This window comes from Sturnira hondurensis, unplaced genomic scaffold (assembly GCF_014824575.4).
Source record: "Sturnira hondurensis isolate 20B ecotype Veracruz unplaced genomic scaffold, ASM1482457v3 Scaffold0002840, whole genome shotgun sequence".
Lineage (NCBI taxonomy): Eukaryota > Metazoa > Chordata > Mammalia > Chiroptera > Phyllostomidae > Sturnira > Sturnira hondurensis.
In genome coordinates, this window is record NW_028075471.1 from 27,615,935 (window position 1) to 27,633,682 (window position 17,748).

General features: G+C 47.3%; 1 protein-coding gene across 1 annotated transcript in view; it reads left to right on the forward strand.

The window, feature by feature from the left end:
• Nucleotides 1-2,873: 2,873 nt before the first annotated feature.
• Nucleotides 2,874-17,748, forward strand: part of DPY19L1 (dpy-19 like C-mannosyltransferase 1) — a 68,457-nt gene continuing 53,582 nt past the window's right edge. Inside the window, exons 1-3 of the mRNA XM_037041157.1 lie at nucleotides 2,874-3,294; nucleotides 16,486-16,510; nucleotides 17,115-17,202. Of these exons, the coding sequence (XP_036897052.1) occupies nucleotides 3,012-3,294; nucleotides 16,486-16,510; nucleotides 17,115-17,202 (396 nt within the window). The 5' untranslated portion in view covers nucleotides 2,874-3,011. The remainder of the gene's footprint in view (nucleotides 3,295-16,485; nucleotides 16,511-17,114; nucleotides 17,203-17,748) is intronic.

A 17,748-nucleotide genomic window follows, 5' to 3' on the forward strand; every position in this document is an offset into this window, starting at 1 on the left:
TGCCTCGGCCCAGTATTGTGACAGCATCACATAAGGCAATGCCTTCCCCGTGTACCTGCAAGTCCTGGAAAGAAAAGCACATGGAAGGTGGTCAGTAGGTGCAATGCTTAATCTGTATTCATTATAGCCTTGAACCAGTTCACAGGATCATTCATGCCCAGTGCCGAACACAGTGTTTAAAATCAGCTTTCCGTTTCTCTTCTTTTTTCTATTTCCCAGCACCCACCACTATGTGGCAGGCACTGGCCTAAGGATGCAGAGATGAACAAACGGCCTGACTGCTCTGGTGGATCTCAGTTACAAAGTCAGAAGGAAATGTGACCTGTGACCTTCCATGAACACAGAAGAGTGTGTGAAACATCCTCCTTCTTGGGTGTGGGGATGCAGGGGGGTGGGAAGGAGGGCAAGAGGAATTGCCTACTATTTTATCCAGGCTTAATGACCCCTGAGTGGGCATCATTTGTGAAGCACATGTGGGAAGCAGGCGACATCAGGGCAGGGTCAGCATCTCAGACAGCTGAGAAGTGTGAAGCCCAGGGTGACTGGCCCAAGGATGACAGAGCTGCCTGTGCGCCCCTGTGCTTCGTTCCTGCGCCTCCCACAGCCCTGGACTGTCCTGCCCTGTCAGCCTCAGGCTCTGAGAGGACCGAGGACCGAGGACTGAGGACCCAGGACCAACGACCCGCCGTCTTCCTTACATATCACCCACTGCTTTGAACATTTATTGAAAAATTACTTCTGTGGAATTGTTAGATACTTTACATTCATTGTCTTACATTTAATTTTCACAAGCCTACCATGGAAATGCTTTTGTTACTTTCATTTTAGGGGCGAGGAAACTGGACTCAAAAAAGTCTAGTAAACTTGGCCAAGGTCACAAGGCTGTTACATGTCAGCACCAAGACTGGAATCTGGGCCTAAAGTTACCATGTTTTTTTTTTTTTTACCCAATATGCTACCCCGCCCCTCTCTGGAATTCTGTACTAGGAAGCCAAGCAAAGAAGAGGAATTCATCAGCACTGGTAGAACTAAGAAAAACCCTCTGGGTGCGTCTGTGCCCTAGCCTTTCCTCTTTCAACTCAGTTCAACCAGCAGCAGGCATCTGGGCTCTGGGGTGGGTCTGTGGGGCAATAGGAGATTGAGAAAGAGTCTGTCTTCTAAAAATTCAAGACTTTTAAGTGCTCTACCGAACACAGCCTTGTGAATCACCATCTGTTTGTGTTACCACCTGCATTCATTCATTCACTCAGTCACTCATTTATCCATCCAACATGTGAATAAATTTCCCTGGTTCAGTAGCACCAGTTGAAGGGAGGCAGTTCCTGAATCCATGCCTACCATGGATAGGGGACAGATAAGTGATCCAATACTTCCAATATGCAATCTCTTTTCCATGTGTTTTTTCCTAATCATTCAAAGAAAACCGGTCAAGAAATTATTTGTATTACCTTTAACGGACACTGAAATAGATTTCTTTTACTCTAATGGGTAATAAGTCAAAAATTAATCCAAGAGGATAACATGGGATCCATCGGACATATTGTTTTAGAATCCAAGCATTATCACTTTATCCATCCACTTTATCCATGCTTTATCCAAGCATTATCCATATTATCACTTTCAATCTTTTCTTTAAATGTCAAAAAATAGTTGTTCCCTGCTCCGATATAGACATTTGAAAACCCAAATTCACAATAAGCAGGGTATGAAGGATTATTCGTTAGCACGGCAAAATAAATTCCCTTCACAAAATAATTCATTGTCCCTTAAAAGGGCGTAATAGAGCATGCAAAACATTAGCTGCCTTAACACAGAAATCTGTGGGCAGAGATACTTGGGTGGGGATCCACAGGCCCGTGAAGACCCTGGAAGTACAATGTAGGTAATCAAATCAGCACGATGTGGCTTGAATTCCAAAACTGGGACTCCTGGACAGCTTTTCGGAGCAAGCCCACCGGACAGAGCCAGGACTGCAGCTCCTCAGTTGTTATCCTGGAGGCTGCTAGGCTTTGGGCAAAGAACGCGGAGACAGGGGAGGAGGGATAACTGGGACCCGCCCGGATTTCCCCCCTTCTTGACTTCCTTTATTCCTGTATTCCGAGGCTTTGTGAAAGAAAATACGTTTTTGATTAAAGTTTTGTATTAGCAAATAAAGTTCTGTTTTGTTTCTTTTAAGCCACAAGGTGTATACAGCATGTGAAACCGAGAATTTTGCTGTCTTTGTAAGTCGGGTTGCACCGTCCTTCGCTTGAGTGCGCCCAGGGGGCTGCACTGCTCAAGCTTTTAAGTTGTAAGGCTGCACTAGGGGAGGAATTGTAGGGTGAAAGCAGGACGGGGCTCGACTTGACCCTCCCTCTCGCCTTCCAGCGGCGGGGCCACGGAGGCTGCAGAACACAGGCACAGTGACCCCGAACAGTTGCTTCCAAGAGCTTCTTCCCGGGTCCGAACATCCCGCGCCGCGCCTCCGGGGCCACGCGGGCTCCGCAGGGCTCCACGCGCAGCCTTAATAGGGCCAAAACTTCAACCAGCGGTCCCGGTCCCGAGAAGGCCCTGCCTTCCCGCCACTCTTAGAGAGACAGGATGCCGCACCCGGAAGGCGGTCAGTGCACTCCCCCCCGCCGCTTTCCGCGCGGGTCCTGAGCTAGACTGGGGTCGCTGGGCGGCCGCCGGGTTAGCTCCCGCCCGCGCCGGAAGTCCGCGCGTGCGCGCTGGACCACCGGGGCGCGCGTCCGGCGCGGAGGAGCGACGGGGGCGGGGCCGCTCGCAGGGTGTCCCCACCCCCGCCCCCCCCGGCGTTCCGTGGTCGCCGTGACAACCAGAGCAACGGCGGCGGGCGCGCGGGTCCCGCGCCGCCTCCCGGCCGCAGCGCCAGGCAGGCAGCCTCCTCCCGGCCTTGCAGTTTTCCCCGCCTCCTGGCCCGCGGGGAGGGACAGACCCGCCCTCTGCCGAGAGTGAGCGGCGCCCGGGTCGCCGTCCGGGCGCGCGCAGCCAGCGGGCGCGACTATGCCAAGATGGTCCTGCAGGCGCGGAACAAGCACCGCGACGCGGCCCCCAAGCCGCCCCGAGCCTCGCCGTCGCCGCTGAGGGGGGCGCCGGGCGCCGGGGATCCCGGGCCCGAGCGCGCGCCGCCGTCCCCTGGACGCAAGGGCGCCGCGGGCAGGAAGGGGCCCCGCGCGGAGTCTGCCTCACCGCCCTCCGGGGGCGGCCTCGGGGGGCGCCTGGCGGCCGGGCTGCGCGGGGCGCTGGGCCTGCGGCGCTCGGGGCGCGGCCGAACCTGGACCACGCTCCTGTTAGGTGAGCAGCCCCAGCGCGCGGGCGCCGCCGAACGCGGAACTTTGAGCTGCGGGTCCCTGTCCTCCGCTCCTTTCTAGCTTCCCTGCCGCCCAGCCCCGCCCCCAGTCCCCGTCAGTTTGCAGCCCTCTCCGACTTTTCCTGGGACGTCCTTATCTCTTCCTCCCCTTCCCTCGGCTTTCCCCCGGCTCAGTCCGCCTCGCTCCCTTTCCACCGCTTTCGGTCTCTGCTTTTAAAAAAATGGCCCCGAGATCAACAGCTGCCCGGCCGGGCCGCGAACGGGCAGGTCTGCGCTAACGAGACTTAAGCACTGCCGTTTGGCGCGCACCGGCCGCCTCGCGGTTATCTTGGCCCCAGCCCCGGAGGGTGCATTGCTTTGGGTTGGAAGCGATCCGTAGCGCCCAAAGCCAAAGCACCTTCCCTGTCCTAGAAAGTTGCTAAACTTATAATTAAATTTTAGCGTCCTTGTTTCTTCTTGGCCGAAAACACTGCCGATGGCACTTTATTTGTGATTCCCCTCGGCAAGTCACTTTGCAGCGTGTTTGGGGCGCCGGAACCTTAATTCTTCCTGCTGACAGGGGAACGTTTGGTGTGTAGGTCTTTGCTCTCCTCCCGCCGCCCTGCACCAAACAAAATGATGATGCGAAAGGAGGCGCTGAACAAAATAAAGTTGAAACATTCCTGTGGACCGACCTCAGGTTTCCTTTGTTTTCTGATACGCACTCCGATGAAGCAAGTTACAGCATCTTGGATAATAAGCTTAATTTTTCTACGTCAACCAGGGAAATGCCTTAACACTGCTATTCTTATATAATGCCATTGATGGGCTTTGGCTACTGAATTATTTAACTATTGGTGATTTATCTCTTAATAGTCTTTCATACTCCCTTAGTGACCCAAAAGAATCTGCAGTTCAATATATGCCGAGAAACAGAACACAGCATATTAACTCCTCCTGAGGCCACAGCCACTGTCTTAGAAGCCACTCAGTTATAAACACCCAGTCATCGTTCTCTCTCTCTCTCTGTGTGTGTGTGTGTGTGTGTGTGTGTATGTGAATGAATGGGCTCAGATTGATATTGTTATTGGGGTACTTTTTTTCCCATTGTAGAGTCGAGCGTAGAAAAACTCAGAATTTTAGTGTTGTACGTTCTTCCTTTTTTTCAGTAGCAAGCTTGCAAAGCCTTACTGGTGTGCAGGTGAGAGGTAAGTTCACCTTGGGGAGGCAGCATGGTATAGGGGATGAGGCACACCAGTTTCCTTCACAGTGATGAAGTTTGGTGTAAGTTTCAAGTTATTTCCCTTGTGAGCCTCTCCTGCTCTGTGACGTGGGATTATCGCCTCCCTACTTCACGGACATGTCCCGGGGAGCAGAACTCTAGGGTGGGTAATAGACAGAAAGGCACTTTGCGTCTAAAGCATTAAACACGTTTTAGTTGCAGCTATAAAGTCTTGTGCATAATAAGTGCATTCTGGTGACAGGATGAAGCTGCATTTTTCTTGACTGGCCAGTGTGAGCATTAACAGTTTTCTAGTCACACACGGAATGGGCATGGCGTCGTCCAGGAGGTTACAGTAACAAGTCAGGGTAATAACCTTTGCCATTTTCACTTGTGCCTGTTTTCTTGTAATTGCATTTCTTTTGACTCTTTTTATACTGGGTAGTTTAAACTTGGATTTAGGGATGCCTGTACTTAAATACAGTTATATTACTGTAACAGTGTGGCACTTACTGGACTCACACCTTTGGCTGGTGGAAGGCAGTGAGGCGAAGGAACTGTCCCATGCTCTTGGGTGTACCCTGGCCACTGGCCAGCAGGTGTGTGGAGGTTAGATGACCAGACCAAGGTCCGGAGACTTTCTGTCCTTGCTGACCATCCACCTAAGGCCACAGGACAGCCTGGGAGATGGTTCTGGAGAATGATGGGATCTGGGATGTTTGGTTCTTTCTCTGGCCCTTTACCCTCAGATCCTGCAAAGAGGAGCAGAGTGTGGACATTGTGAAAGCTGCCTCATTTCCTGTCCTCTTCCCTCTCTGTGAGAGCTGGGCCCAAGTGGGGTCTTTAGTTTGAGACTTTGCTGTGACAGAATGGCTTCAGTTACTATGTTCAGTAAGGTGCTCAAGAAGAAGTTTTAAAACACGATGCTCCCTGATGCAAGCACACATCCTAAGAGTTAGAAACTGGCGAGGGTCCCTACCGAGGTTGGCCTCTTCCTTCATTTGTGCTCAGCCCTGGTGAGGAGCTCACTAGCTACCAAGGGGGCCCTTTCCACCATGGGGCAGTGTTAAACACTGTTTAAAAATCCACTGTAATAAACATATGTCTCTTCTATTTGGGGACATGATTTATGATTTACTTGATGCTAACAGTTGTCAAGTCTTCACCCAGGAGCTCCGGTATCATATGGGGGGACCGTGGCACGGTCCGAAGGACCGACCGCAACCCACAGTAAACAGTACGGTTCACATGAAAGTCTGCTCACACTCCTGAGCACACGAGCACATGTGGCAGTATTTGTTTGTTTTTGTGCATCAGTGTCCTGGCAGGAAGCATTTGATAAAGAGGGCTGTTTTCAGGACTGTGAGCAGGCCTAGGGAACTTGCAGAGGGTCCCGAAGGGGAAGGGGAACGTCCGCAGGAGCTGAACCCCAGGGCTAGGCCCCGGGGCTGCCCGGCCGAGACAAGTGGCTCCAAACGCATCGGTAGCCCCGCGATCTGCTGCTGCCCCACCTGGCCGACCAGCTGGAGACCCTTACAAGGGGCCAGCAATTCGGTCTGTAGGGTCCGCCTCCTGGGCTGGGGACGAAGCAGAGGAGGGCAGAGAATGCACTTGGAGAGGCAGCTGGAGACTCTCCACGTGTGTGCGTGGAGAGTACGTACATTTAACCAAAGCAGCAGTGTCCTGTGAGAACACCAGCCCCCATAGTCTGCACTGCATTCTGATTTTTCTGCCTGCCCTTTTTAAAAACCCTGTGTATAAGCCATCGCGCTGATTTCATGATCTGCTGTGATAACCCATACTTCGCAAATACGGCCTTAGAAGAAATGCCTTCCAACTCTATCTGTTTTGAACCTTCCAGGTGCCTGAGCAGAGCATGAGCTTCTCTGAGCCTCAGTTTGCACACACGTGAAAATGGGAGACCTAGACTAGCCTGGTGGTGGTCAATCTTGGCTGTGTGCTTGAGTCACCTGGAAACTTGAAACAGCCAGCTCACTTGGCCAATGACATTGGAGTTGGGGGCGGGGTGGACTGGGGGAAGCGTGGGTAGTTTTGAAGTCTGACGTCCTGCTTCTCCCCAGAAGCGGACCATCTGGCATCCTTGAGCTGACCTTCCTCCTGCAGCAATCCCCCGGAACTGAGTGAATCTTCGCCCCCCCCTTTCAGTTTGGGTGCACGGTCCAGTTTACAGAAGTTTCTCCTAGCCTCTGTTGTGTGCTGAAACAGGCTCTGAGTTGCCATTTATCATCTATGGCTGTTATTTTAATCAGAGTTGGGAGAAGAATGATCCTTCTTGTGCCCGTGTCCCTTATCACGGGTGAAAAGACAAAAGGGTAGCTGGAGAGGGCTCAAGAAATAATGGAAAGGGTGTTCTTCCTTGTGGAAGTGAAGAGTGTATGAGTTAAATGTACAAAACAAAGCTTGCCAGCAGTGAAAGACTGTCAGGAAAGATGTTGTTTAAAACACAAGCACCATGCAAAATGCAGCCTGAATAGGTGGTAAAAATTATGGTTTATCCTCTTCTGCGGGTGCTGCTTGACTCATTCCCATCACCTGCCTGGCTCCTGAGGTCCAGGGCACCTGCACCTCTGCTCTTAGCTGCTTCTTTACTGTTGGGCTTCACAATCTCTGCGCCAGGACGTTTGGGGTTGAATAATTCTTTGGGAAGGGGCGCTGTGGGATGCGTAGCAGCCATCCTTGGCTTCCACCCATTAGAAGCCTGGCCCCTCCCCAGTTGTGACAACCCAGATGTCTCTTGGTAAATGTCCCTTGGGAGGTGAAACTGCCACATTTAGGTGCACTGCTTTTATCAGCCACAACTTGGAAGAGCCTGGAAGCCCATGTCCTTGGAAAGATGGGTGACTTGCAAGGGGCAGAAGGGGGAGGAAGCTGCCTGGGGCAGAGGGTTGAGTCTAGGTGTTGGGAACTGGGACAGGTGGGAGACAGCCTGGCATCTCAGTACTGACCTGCATCGCGATCCTGTTGCTACACTTAAAAGATACAGATCTCCTAACATTTCTTTTTGTTGCCTCATCTTTAAAACAGTGATAGTAAGTGTTTCGCCTGGCTATGGTAAAGAATAAATAAAATGCGAAAAATCCCTGTAGCCTCATTCACACCAGTTGTTGAATGCCTGCTGGGCCAGGTGCTCTTTGCTGGCGGGGTACTACCATGGAGAACGGGACAGCTGTCACTCCTGCCTCCCGGAAACATCCACCTGGGGTGGGGGCAAATAAATAAAAGTAAATTGCACATTGCAGGAAGTGCAGTGGAGCAAACAAGTGGCAGAGATAGAAAAAAAAAACAGGAAATATACCCCTTTAAGTAGGGCCAAGAAGGCTTCTGGGGGGCTTCTTCTAGGGAATAGAAGGCTTCTATTCCAGCTGAGACCCAGGGGAACAGAAGATGCAGGCTGTGAGGCAGACAGCGTGAGCTGCAGCACAAACCCTACCTCCTTGAGGAACTGGTGTTCCCAGAACCAAGGAGGCTGCTGAGGGGAGGGGCCGAGGTCTATGTTAATGTGATAGATTATCACTGGGACTGTAAGCCCTTGTGCTCATGGCCAGGTGGGGTAGTTTTTGACTTTATTATTTAGGTGCTTAGTCCTCAATTGTTTTGCTTGTTCAACTTTTGCCATCAGATGGTACTTCACCCAAACCGTTAGAATGTGACTCTTCCAGGGAAGAGTTTGCTAGTTTTCTTTAGTTACCATTTTAACCATGACTAGTCATCCACGTTAGCAAAAATTACAGCTCTTTCTAGGTCAGCACCATTGTGTGGATCTTTAATTCCATGCAGTCTCTTTCCATAGGGGTGATCAATTCTGTGTGAATGACTTTTTATAATTCAAGAAGCATTGAATAGGAACAAACTTAAAAAGTAGAATAATTAATTTTCAGAGCACACAAATCTACAGCTATTGTAACTGTTATTTTTGCTTCCATACACGGTTCATTTTCTCGGCATTATCTCTTTTTTCTGCGTGCATATGAAATAGCAGTCCATAGATCTTCGTGTTGGGCGCTCTTCCTTGTGTGTGACTTTCTTGCTGAAGGAACCAGTTGTCAGGTGCATTCTCGGCACTGTCACTACACATGATCAGTGCCTGGGTGGCATTTTGTCCTGTCAACTTACCACAGCACGTGGTGACAGGATAGCAGAGTCACCGACATCCCCTCGGAGGCTCCAGTGTGACTCATCACACCAAACGGGGATGCAGGTGCTTTTATCTTCAGTGGCACAGACTAGACCCGAACACAGGTGTCAGTCACGTGACCAGTGACTTAGAAAACTATCCATCCTGACACATTTTTAAATGGAGATGATTGTTACCATTGAGAACAGGAGGCTGTATTCCTGTTTCTGTGCCCACTGAGGTTGGCTGGAGTGTCACTGCTCTGCACCCTGTTTTCCTATTGGCTCCTGAGCAGTAATCGGCGGCCTCTGGAAGGCCGTCTTTCAGTGCAGACAGAATTGTCAGAACTCAGAATCTTTGGCCATGTCTTCATACTAATCATAAAGTGCTTATGTAACTGGCACAGTGCTACTGTTTTCCCCTGTTTAACATGTTTTAAGACCTCATTTCTCATTCTTTTCTCATCTTTGATCTCCATGGAAACCATGAAAACCGAGAACTTAAAGGTTACCTCCTGCAGTTTTACAGGGGAGGAGACACATTGGTGAGTTCACTGGGCGGAGCTTGGGACTGAAGTTGAGGTCTTGGCACATTTGTCAAGTTGTAGGTTTCAGATCCGCAGTCTAAGGCAACTGTCAGAAATGCACTAATGGGAAGGGGGCCTCTTAAGTTCCCACACCTGCTAGTTTTTAGCAAGAGCGCACCCCTTGGCCCGCTTCTGCTCCTGTGGGCAGTTGCCAACTGTTCCATCCTGTGGTCAACCTGTCAGTCTCCATCTTGTCTTTGTGGAGCTTTGTTTGAACACTTAAAACACTAAGTTGTGTTTGATGACATGCGTGGGTTGTTTGACATTGTTATAAAAATAGAGTTAAAATAGTAAAAACAGTATCACAGTTTTCCTAATCATTTAAAGGCTAAGTAAGACACTGTGATATTCTCTGCAGTTTGCAATTTGGGGAGAATCCAGTCTTGAAATTGGGCTGGTTTATCTTTTAAAGAGTTTAAAGTCTCCTGCTGACTCCGATGGGCCCGGCTGTGTGGGGGGTATTTGTGGGTCTCTTCTCCCGTGCAGACGGGCAGCCTCTACACGGCCCCCATGGTGTTCACTTGAGTTACGGTGTCTCGCTGTGCTTGCTCAGATGCATTTATGGAGCTAGCACATTATTTTGGGTGTATCTTTTATCTAGCTATTTGTTCTCAAAATACTGAAATACATTTGTTAATTAGGAGAAAGTTACTTTCTGAAATTACTAATTTGGGTCACTTTGATTTAGAAATATTTGTGCTCATGTTATGTGAGGATGAGATTTTTAAAGGAAGTTGGAATGTAGTTCTTTACAAACACATATATTGGGTATTTATTCTATTTATTCTTTAAAGTAGTGTCTACTTTAAAATCGTGTATACATAAATGTTCTAAAAATGTGAAAATGTATATGTTTCTTCGGTTAGATGCCCAATCATAATCTGTTAGGGATGGTGAAGCACACATCTAGACTCCGTTTTTATATATTCACTGTAAACCTTTGCCCTTGATTTTTAAGTTATGTCTAGGACTTCCTCCTGCATGGCAGTGCCCCCATCCCCTTGGTCACTGGACTCTGGCTGGCCTGTTCTGGGAGCCCCAGGCTCTCCGGTTGGGAAGCTCTGCCGAAAGCCCGTCCTGGTGTCCGTGACTCTCTGAGGGCCAGACACGCTGTATGCAGAGCCGGCAAAAGGAGGTTCACAGTTGTAGTACGAATGACTGCAGTGGTGAATCAGCACTAATGCAAGAATGAACTCGCGCCCTCACAGCCGCAGGCCTCCTTCTGCCCACCCCGGTGTACAAGAGTCTCTCATTATTGTCACTGCCCCTTTTATTCTGCACCATCAACATCAGTGATGGGGATTCTCTTGTCGTGTTGGGTCCAAGTCAGCAACCAGCTTTTTTATAGCGGCTGTCTTCTTTGCTGGCCACTCACCGTAAGTCCCACCTAAGTTGGAATTCCATCACGAGACCCCCTCCCCATCCCACTTGAATAAAGCTGCCCTGACAAGGCCATTGCTCACCAGCCCTCGCAGATTCCTTACAGTTCATAGGCCTTGTCCATTTGAGTGCCCAATACGCGCTCTCGCTATTTTATGCACCTAGAACTTATTTCAAAGATTTTATCTTCAAGGGCACAGATACTGGCTAGTATTTCTTCAGTGTTCTTCTTAGTTCCTGGGAAAATGTGCTGTGCACCTAGTTGGCGTGCAGATACTTGTTGACTTTGAAGTACTTGTGGCTCACATGCAAATCTAGGCCCTAGAAGGTAGGAGGGACCCAAGCTTGTGGTGTATGTGACTGTTTTCTTTCCCAGACTGGGTCCTAGAATGTCTTTTCTCTCTCTGCAGTTTACTGCACAGAAACTGGGCTTTGTTTCATTCTAGATACTATAGATTAGAAATATTTTTTCAGTGTATTAATTTTACTGTTTTGTAGATATTTGCCTTTATGTAATGGGGCTGCTTTGGGCAGTGTAGAATGCTTAGATGTAGTTTAGGTGTTTAGCTGTTTATTTAATTGAGTGCATTCTATAATTTCTCTTACACAGTGATAGTCACTTACCAGTTCAGTGCAGTGAGGTGGCTGGTCCAGTGACAAGAGGTGTAGCCACTATGATGAATTCAACACAGGCTCACACGCTCAGCCTCAAGGCACTTGCCTTCCAGCAGGGGAAGCCATTGTGTGCAAGACTCGCTGGTTGGGGGCTGTGGTAAAGGCGTTGCGCCCCAGAGTGGAGGACAAGTGTCACCAAACACCATGGCTGCTTGCGGTCTTTTGGCTTTTTCAGACAGGAACACAAGCATAGCATCGGGAAAGCACTGGGTATTTTAGGGGGCTGGGGCCCGCTACAGTGCAGCCCACACGAAGGCCGTGCGGTGGGGATGGACTGGAAATAGGCCAGTTCCTGTGTGGGGCCCGAGGCGTGAGCCCTGGGAGGCCAAGGGGCCCTTCACACACCGGGAGGAGACACTGGGCCTGTCCCTGTGGATGCTGCCGCGCTCTCCAGGGCGAGTTGACAGGGGACAGCAGTGCTCTCCATACGGACCCCAGCCTGTGGAGAGGAGCACCCACTCTGGAAGGACCCGTGGGGACAGTGAGAAGCTGTTAGTCGGATTGGGAAGGGGCTGACTTTAGCACTTGTCAAGGTTCGCTTGGAAACCGTGCCTAACAGATTTAAGGGCATCCCTAACCTCTCTGTCATTTGGTCACTTGAGGGTTAGGAAGGCCAAAGAACTCTGTCTTTAAGAATGGACTAACCTCAATCTAGGAATAAGTTGTGTTTTTGAAATTTGCAAGTCATTTTGGACTTAGAATGCATTTCTCCATGTTACTAGGTGAGGTCACCAAATGCCCACCAATGGGAGGGGAGGCCACCAAATGCCCACTGCTGTCAGGGTGGTGGGGAGAAACCAAGGTTTGGGCCTAGAACCCCTGGGTCCCCAGAGTTCTTGCTGTTGACCAGCTGTGTGCCTTTGGAGGAGGCGCCTCTAGAGGCCGGCTTTCCTTACCCCCATGGAGTGAGGAAAGAGGCCCCATGGACCTGCTGTGGGATGTTTAGCCAGAAGACTCAGGTGAGGAATCTCAAAAATGCAGATCACAGGGCTCTACTTCCTGGTCATCCAGATGAGCTGGGCAGGGCAGGAGAGTGCCCGAGACTCTGGAAGGGGAGAAGGAGGAGAGAGAGGTAGGGGGCTGGGTGCTGGGTGGAGAGGGAATGGGCTTAGGAGCCCTTGAGGATTGATCAGAACTAGGGAAGAAACTCCTGTCCCCTGTCTTTCTCTATTCCTGCTGTGCCCCCCCCCCCCCTTACTGCTGCTGGTGCGGTGGCCAGGCAGTGGGGCAGGGCCCTGGACTGCCCTGGGTGGGGCTGTGGTAGGGCCAGAACTAAGGTCAGGACTGGCCTGGGGGGCCGTGGGCTGAAAGGAGGCGTGTCGGAGCAGGAGCTGCTGCGGGACCATAGGAACTGCAACCAGGCGGCCCTGTTTCCTGCTCCAGGCACCCCAGCTCAGTGCACCCCAGCTCTGGGCACTCCAGCGTGGGAACCAGGGCTCTAATTTGCACTACGTTAGTGGTAACTTTTTCGGGGGGGGGGGGAAGGAAAAACAAACCATTACATATGTGTGTGTGTCTGTGCCCGTGTGTGTATCCATCAATCAAAGTGTATTCATCTTTGGTTTGTTGTGTGGACATGAGTTGGGATTATTTCATTTCCCCTTAATTATATCAAGCCATGCACATGAATTCAGCAAACCTTTGAGTCTGGCTGTGTTTGAGGCTGTGTGCCAGAGTCAAGTTCGGTGGTCATTTCTACCCTCAGGGAGTTACACTCTGTTTTGTTTAAACAAGATTCTGATAACAGAAGAATTTGCAGTGAGGAGTCTGCTCGAGTCCCAGAACACTGAAACTTAATATAAACTGACATGTAATCTGGTACAGAATTTCTTTCATCAGATTGTGGTGTAGTGTGCAGCTTAGTGTCCGAGTGTTGGAAACTTGCGGGCTTCCAGCAAACCAGCAGAGCCTGCGAAGTTCCAGCACAGGGTCATCGTCTCCCGATTTCGACTGCGGAGCAAACCTTCTTTCTTGAACACCTTTTTGTTTTTGAATAAGTTTGGCTTTTTTTAAAACTTAGTTTTATGTTCTACTTTAAAAAGAAAACTTGCTATATTTACTTCATTACCTCAGAGTGAAAAATATATGTGTTAAAATGGGAAAAAAAATGGATTGTCAGTTTTGTGACACTCCCCAAAAAGTATAAACGGGTTTGATAATCCCTTGAGTAAATTTAGAGAAAGTCAATTTTAATCTGTTTTGTAGACATGAAGGCAAGAAAAGTTCTTTAGAGTTGCCCTCAGAAATTTTTATCATTTCATGTGTTCATGCTTAAATTACATGTTCACAAGGCTGTAAGTATCTGTGCTTTCATTTTCAAATGACATATACATATAATTTATTTTTATTTTGAATAAATTAAAGCATAGCTCTACATTTTTATATAAAAATAGCTTCTATAAAATGTATTGCCTATATGAATAGATAAATTGCAACATTTTTTCTTTTATTTTTAATATAAAAAAAGAGGGGCCCTGGCTGGTGTAACTCAGTGGATTGAGCACGGGCCTGCGAACCAAAAGATCGTGGTTCGATTCCCAGTCAGGGCACATGCCTGGGTTGCAAGCTAGTTCCCAGCAGGGGACACATGAGAAGCAACCATTGATATTTCTCTCTTTCTCTCTCCTTCCCTTCCTTTCTAAAGATAAGTAAATATAATTCAAAAAAATTATTTTAAAAAAAGAAGGAAGGGGAGTAAGGAGGTTTTGGCCTTCGTCTGACCACTCCCCCCAAAAGGGCCAGGCAGTGGGTGGCTCTGCCCCACCCCCCTCTCTGCCCCCTGCTGTGTTTCCCGGGGGCAGCCTCCAGCGTGATGTAGGCCTCGGTTTTTCAGTGTGGGCCCGCCACATGGGACAGCTGTGAGGATGCTTTGAGTTTAGTTCACATAAAGCACTGGGAAGTTCCTGGCCTGTAATAAGAACTCAAGTGTTAGCTGCTGTGTGATTGTTACTAGTCAGTGGAAATGAACAAAGGGGTTCAAACATTGGGCACATTATGAATTGACCCAGAGACTCGAAAGAGTGCCATTCAGGTGCCCAGGATTGTTGGCCCCAGCGCCGCAGGAGTGGAATGAAGGGGACTGAGGAAGGTGCCCAGGGCTGCTCAGTGCCTCCCATCCTTCCCCTGAGAAGTCCTGGTACTCTTGAGGGAGCAGGGGATGATGACCTTCAGAAATCCTGTTTATCGGGCCAGAATTTGAAGGTCAAAGGCCAGCGTAAAGGCATGATGTGGAATGCACTGCTGTTCCAGTCAGCAGAAGACAGGACGCCTTCTTTTAGTGAATCATTGAGTATTGTAGAAGTTTATTGTTGCCAGACAGGAAGGAGAAACTAACAGCAAATTCTAAAATAGGAGCAACATATTATTTTTAAACAATATTGTGTAATGTGGAGACTTGATGATAAACCAGAAAAGACTGACAACTAATAATTAAGTAAATAAGCCACAAATACATACAAAATACATACAATTGAAAAAAATTCATTAATGATATACAGTATGTATAATGAAAAACTGATTTTGTAGATATTGGCAGAAAAAAGTGTTAAATTCCCAGGAAGATGTAACAAGAAGTATGAGTTGACTCTGTATTAAAATATGTATTAACTCTACTGAAGGGATTTTTTTCAAGGCAGTTGAAAGGAAAGATGAATACTTGAACATGTATATCATGTTTATGGATGTGAACATATGGATTTGCATTGAAAACATGAAGATTCTTCCCAAATTAATTTATAAATGAGATCCCAGTAATATTTTCAAAGGGATTACCAAAGGAAGACAAGTCTTGAGTGTGATATAAGTGGCATTTGCATGTTGTGAGGGAAGAGTGATTTATTCAGAACATTATTATTAGATCATTGAGAAAGTAAACCCCAGATTCTATCATGGTGGGGTGAAATCATTAACCAAAAGGAAAGTGGATGGTAGATTTGTCAACAGGAAAGAGACTCAGAATTCCCAAAGGTCAGAGTAGCACAAACAAACAAATGTCAAATGACAAACCTAGTTAAATATTTACAGTTTCAACAATCTAGAGAGTAACTTTATTTTTAATAACCACTAATATCTCCTAGGCAAAATGTATTTTTTAAAGCTAAACACTTCTTTAAGAATAGGCAAAAGGTCTGAGCTGTTTGGTTTTATTTTTAAGAGTATTTTCGTTGTTCAGTTCTTTAGTAGTAATTTAATCAGAAGACTGCAGTAAGATTAACCCTGTGATATAAGAGAATTGAATGGTATTTTCTGGATTCATCTTAATATGTTCTTTGTATTTGGACAAAAGCAAACTATTGATTCGGCTAAATATCAAGAATTCAACTGAATAAATTTTAAAGCTGTAATTGGATGATTCATGAATTGGGAGACATCCCATCCAGCAAAGTAGAAAGGAGCCCCACTAGGCAGTATAAAAAGGAAGGTTTTTAAAGGCAAAAAGGAGGAGTAAGGTAGATATTATGAGCAAAGAAGGTGTTGTTTCAGCCAGGGTTGCCCTCTGAAGGGGAGGGAAAGGGCCTTTCAGCGGCTGCTTCTCTAGTTCTGACAGGTAATCCCAGGGTGGCAGTTGAAGGTTACATTTCTGGGCCAGCGAAGCTGCAGTTGGGCCAGGCACTTCTCTCGGTTTGCTGATGTGAGGCTTAGCACAAGAGATTCCATGTTTGGTCTGTTTTTTAACAGTTCTCATAGCCTCTCCCTTACCTTTTTTCCTTTTCTCTCGCCATCTCTTCCTTCTTTATGTACTTCATTTTAAATTTGTTTAAAAAGTAAATTTTTTCATAAAAATTCCAGTATTGCAGCAGTATATAAAAAGTGAGAGTTCACCGTTCCCTGAAGTCAACATATTTCTTATTCCAAGTTGCCTCTCATCACTGGTTCTCTTCCTCTCACAGTTCTATTTGTGCATATTGCCATCAGAAGGTGCCTTGTACAGGTTTTGGCAAATAATGGGCCTTCATGTATGTTGTTGGAAGAGCAAGTGAATGAAAATTGTAGACATACGCTTAATTCCTTTATAACTCAGCCTGCTGGTATTTTAAGCAGTCCCGGGGCTGCTTTTGAAGAGAGCGTGCTCTTCTCCCACCCCCGAGCAGTTCACCGTCTGTACATCCTGAACCACGCGTACCTGTGTGAGGGCTTTCTGTGAGCTGGAAACATTTCTTCATGTTAATGTAGTAATTTACATTTCTTTTTTCTTCCAGCTGCCTTTGCCGCCGTATTGCACTGGTAAGATTGTTTTTCTCTTGTGGTCTATTTTCTGCAGATGGTGAAGACTTACCATCACTGTTTCTCGTGGCCGTAAGGGAATAATTTCAGTGTGATAAGGATGAATAGACATTATCACATGCAACACAGTAGTCTGAAAAAGTAGTTTAATTGAAAAATCAGGGTCAGAATAATGCAATTTTTTAATAAAGAGATTCATTATTCAAGAGGTTAGATTTGAGACTCTGCTTTGCTGAACATTAGTGCAGTGTTCATGTTGAGAAGAAGATTAATTTTTTTAATCTTCTGTATAGAAATATGAATTTCATTAATCAGACATTTCTGTAATGGTAACTCAGTGAAATTTATGGTTTATAATTTTATTGGACTTGGCTTAAAATGTTCTGGTTCATTCTGATTTTAAAATCTAATCTGAATGATCTTTTTAATAGAGAAATTCTAGTATAACTTTTAAGACATGCTGAGCAGAGAAACAAATATGGGTACCATTGTATTTGAGTTTTATTACAAGATTATCTTCAAATGATTAATTTTACTTTTGCTTTTAGTGTTTCTTCGAAACAGTAGCGCCCCACACTTGCTCCCTTGCCCTTCTGTCCTGCAGGGGCCACATAACGCAGCTGTTCGAGAACGACCGGCACTTTTCTCACCTCTCGACCCTGGAAAGGGAGATGGCCTTTCGCACCGAGATGGTTAGTTTCCTGTGGCATTTTAGGAATTTAAAAATTTTAAGCGTTTTCTTGCGGAAATTCTGAAAGATGTTCCAAAGTGGAGGGAGTAGACCCCTTCCGTCCTCGAGTCCCCGGCGTCAGCCCCGGGGGATGCACCTGGCTTTCTCTCCACTGCACCTTCGAACGCCCACCTGTCTTCCCAGGAGACTGCAGACGTCGTGTCATTCCATCCAGAAGGACTTCCACCGGTCCCTTTTGGGAAGGACTTTTTTTGTCAACCATGAACCCTTGTCATACTTGAAAACAATCAACAGCAATTGCTTAATAACATCAAGTGTCAATCACTCTTTAAATATCCTCATTGACTTTCTTTTTTTTCACACTTGGTGTGCTGGTGTGTTTGAGTCAGGACCCAAACACTGTTACCCCATTGATGCATTGCATTTAGTTGATGTATCTCTTATTTCTCTCTTAAGTCTTTCAATCTATACATTCTTCTTCATTTATTTTGGGGTTTTTTGAAGAATCCTGGCCATTTGTCCTATAGAATTACCCAAAGTAATTCAT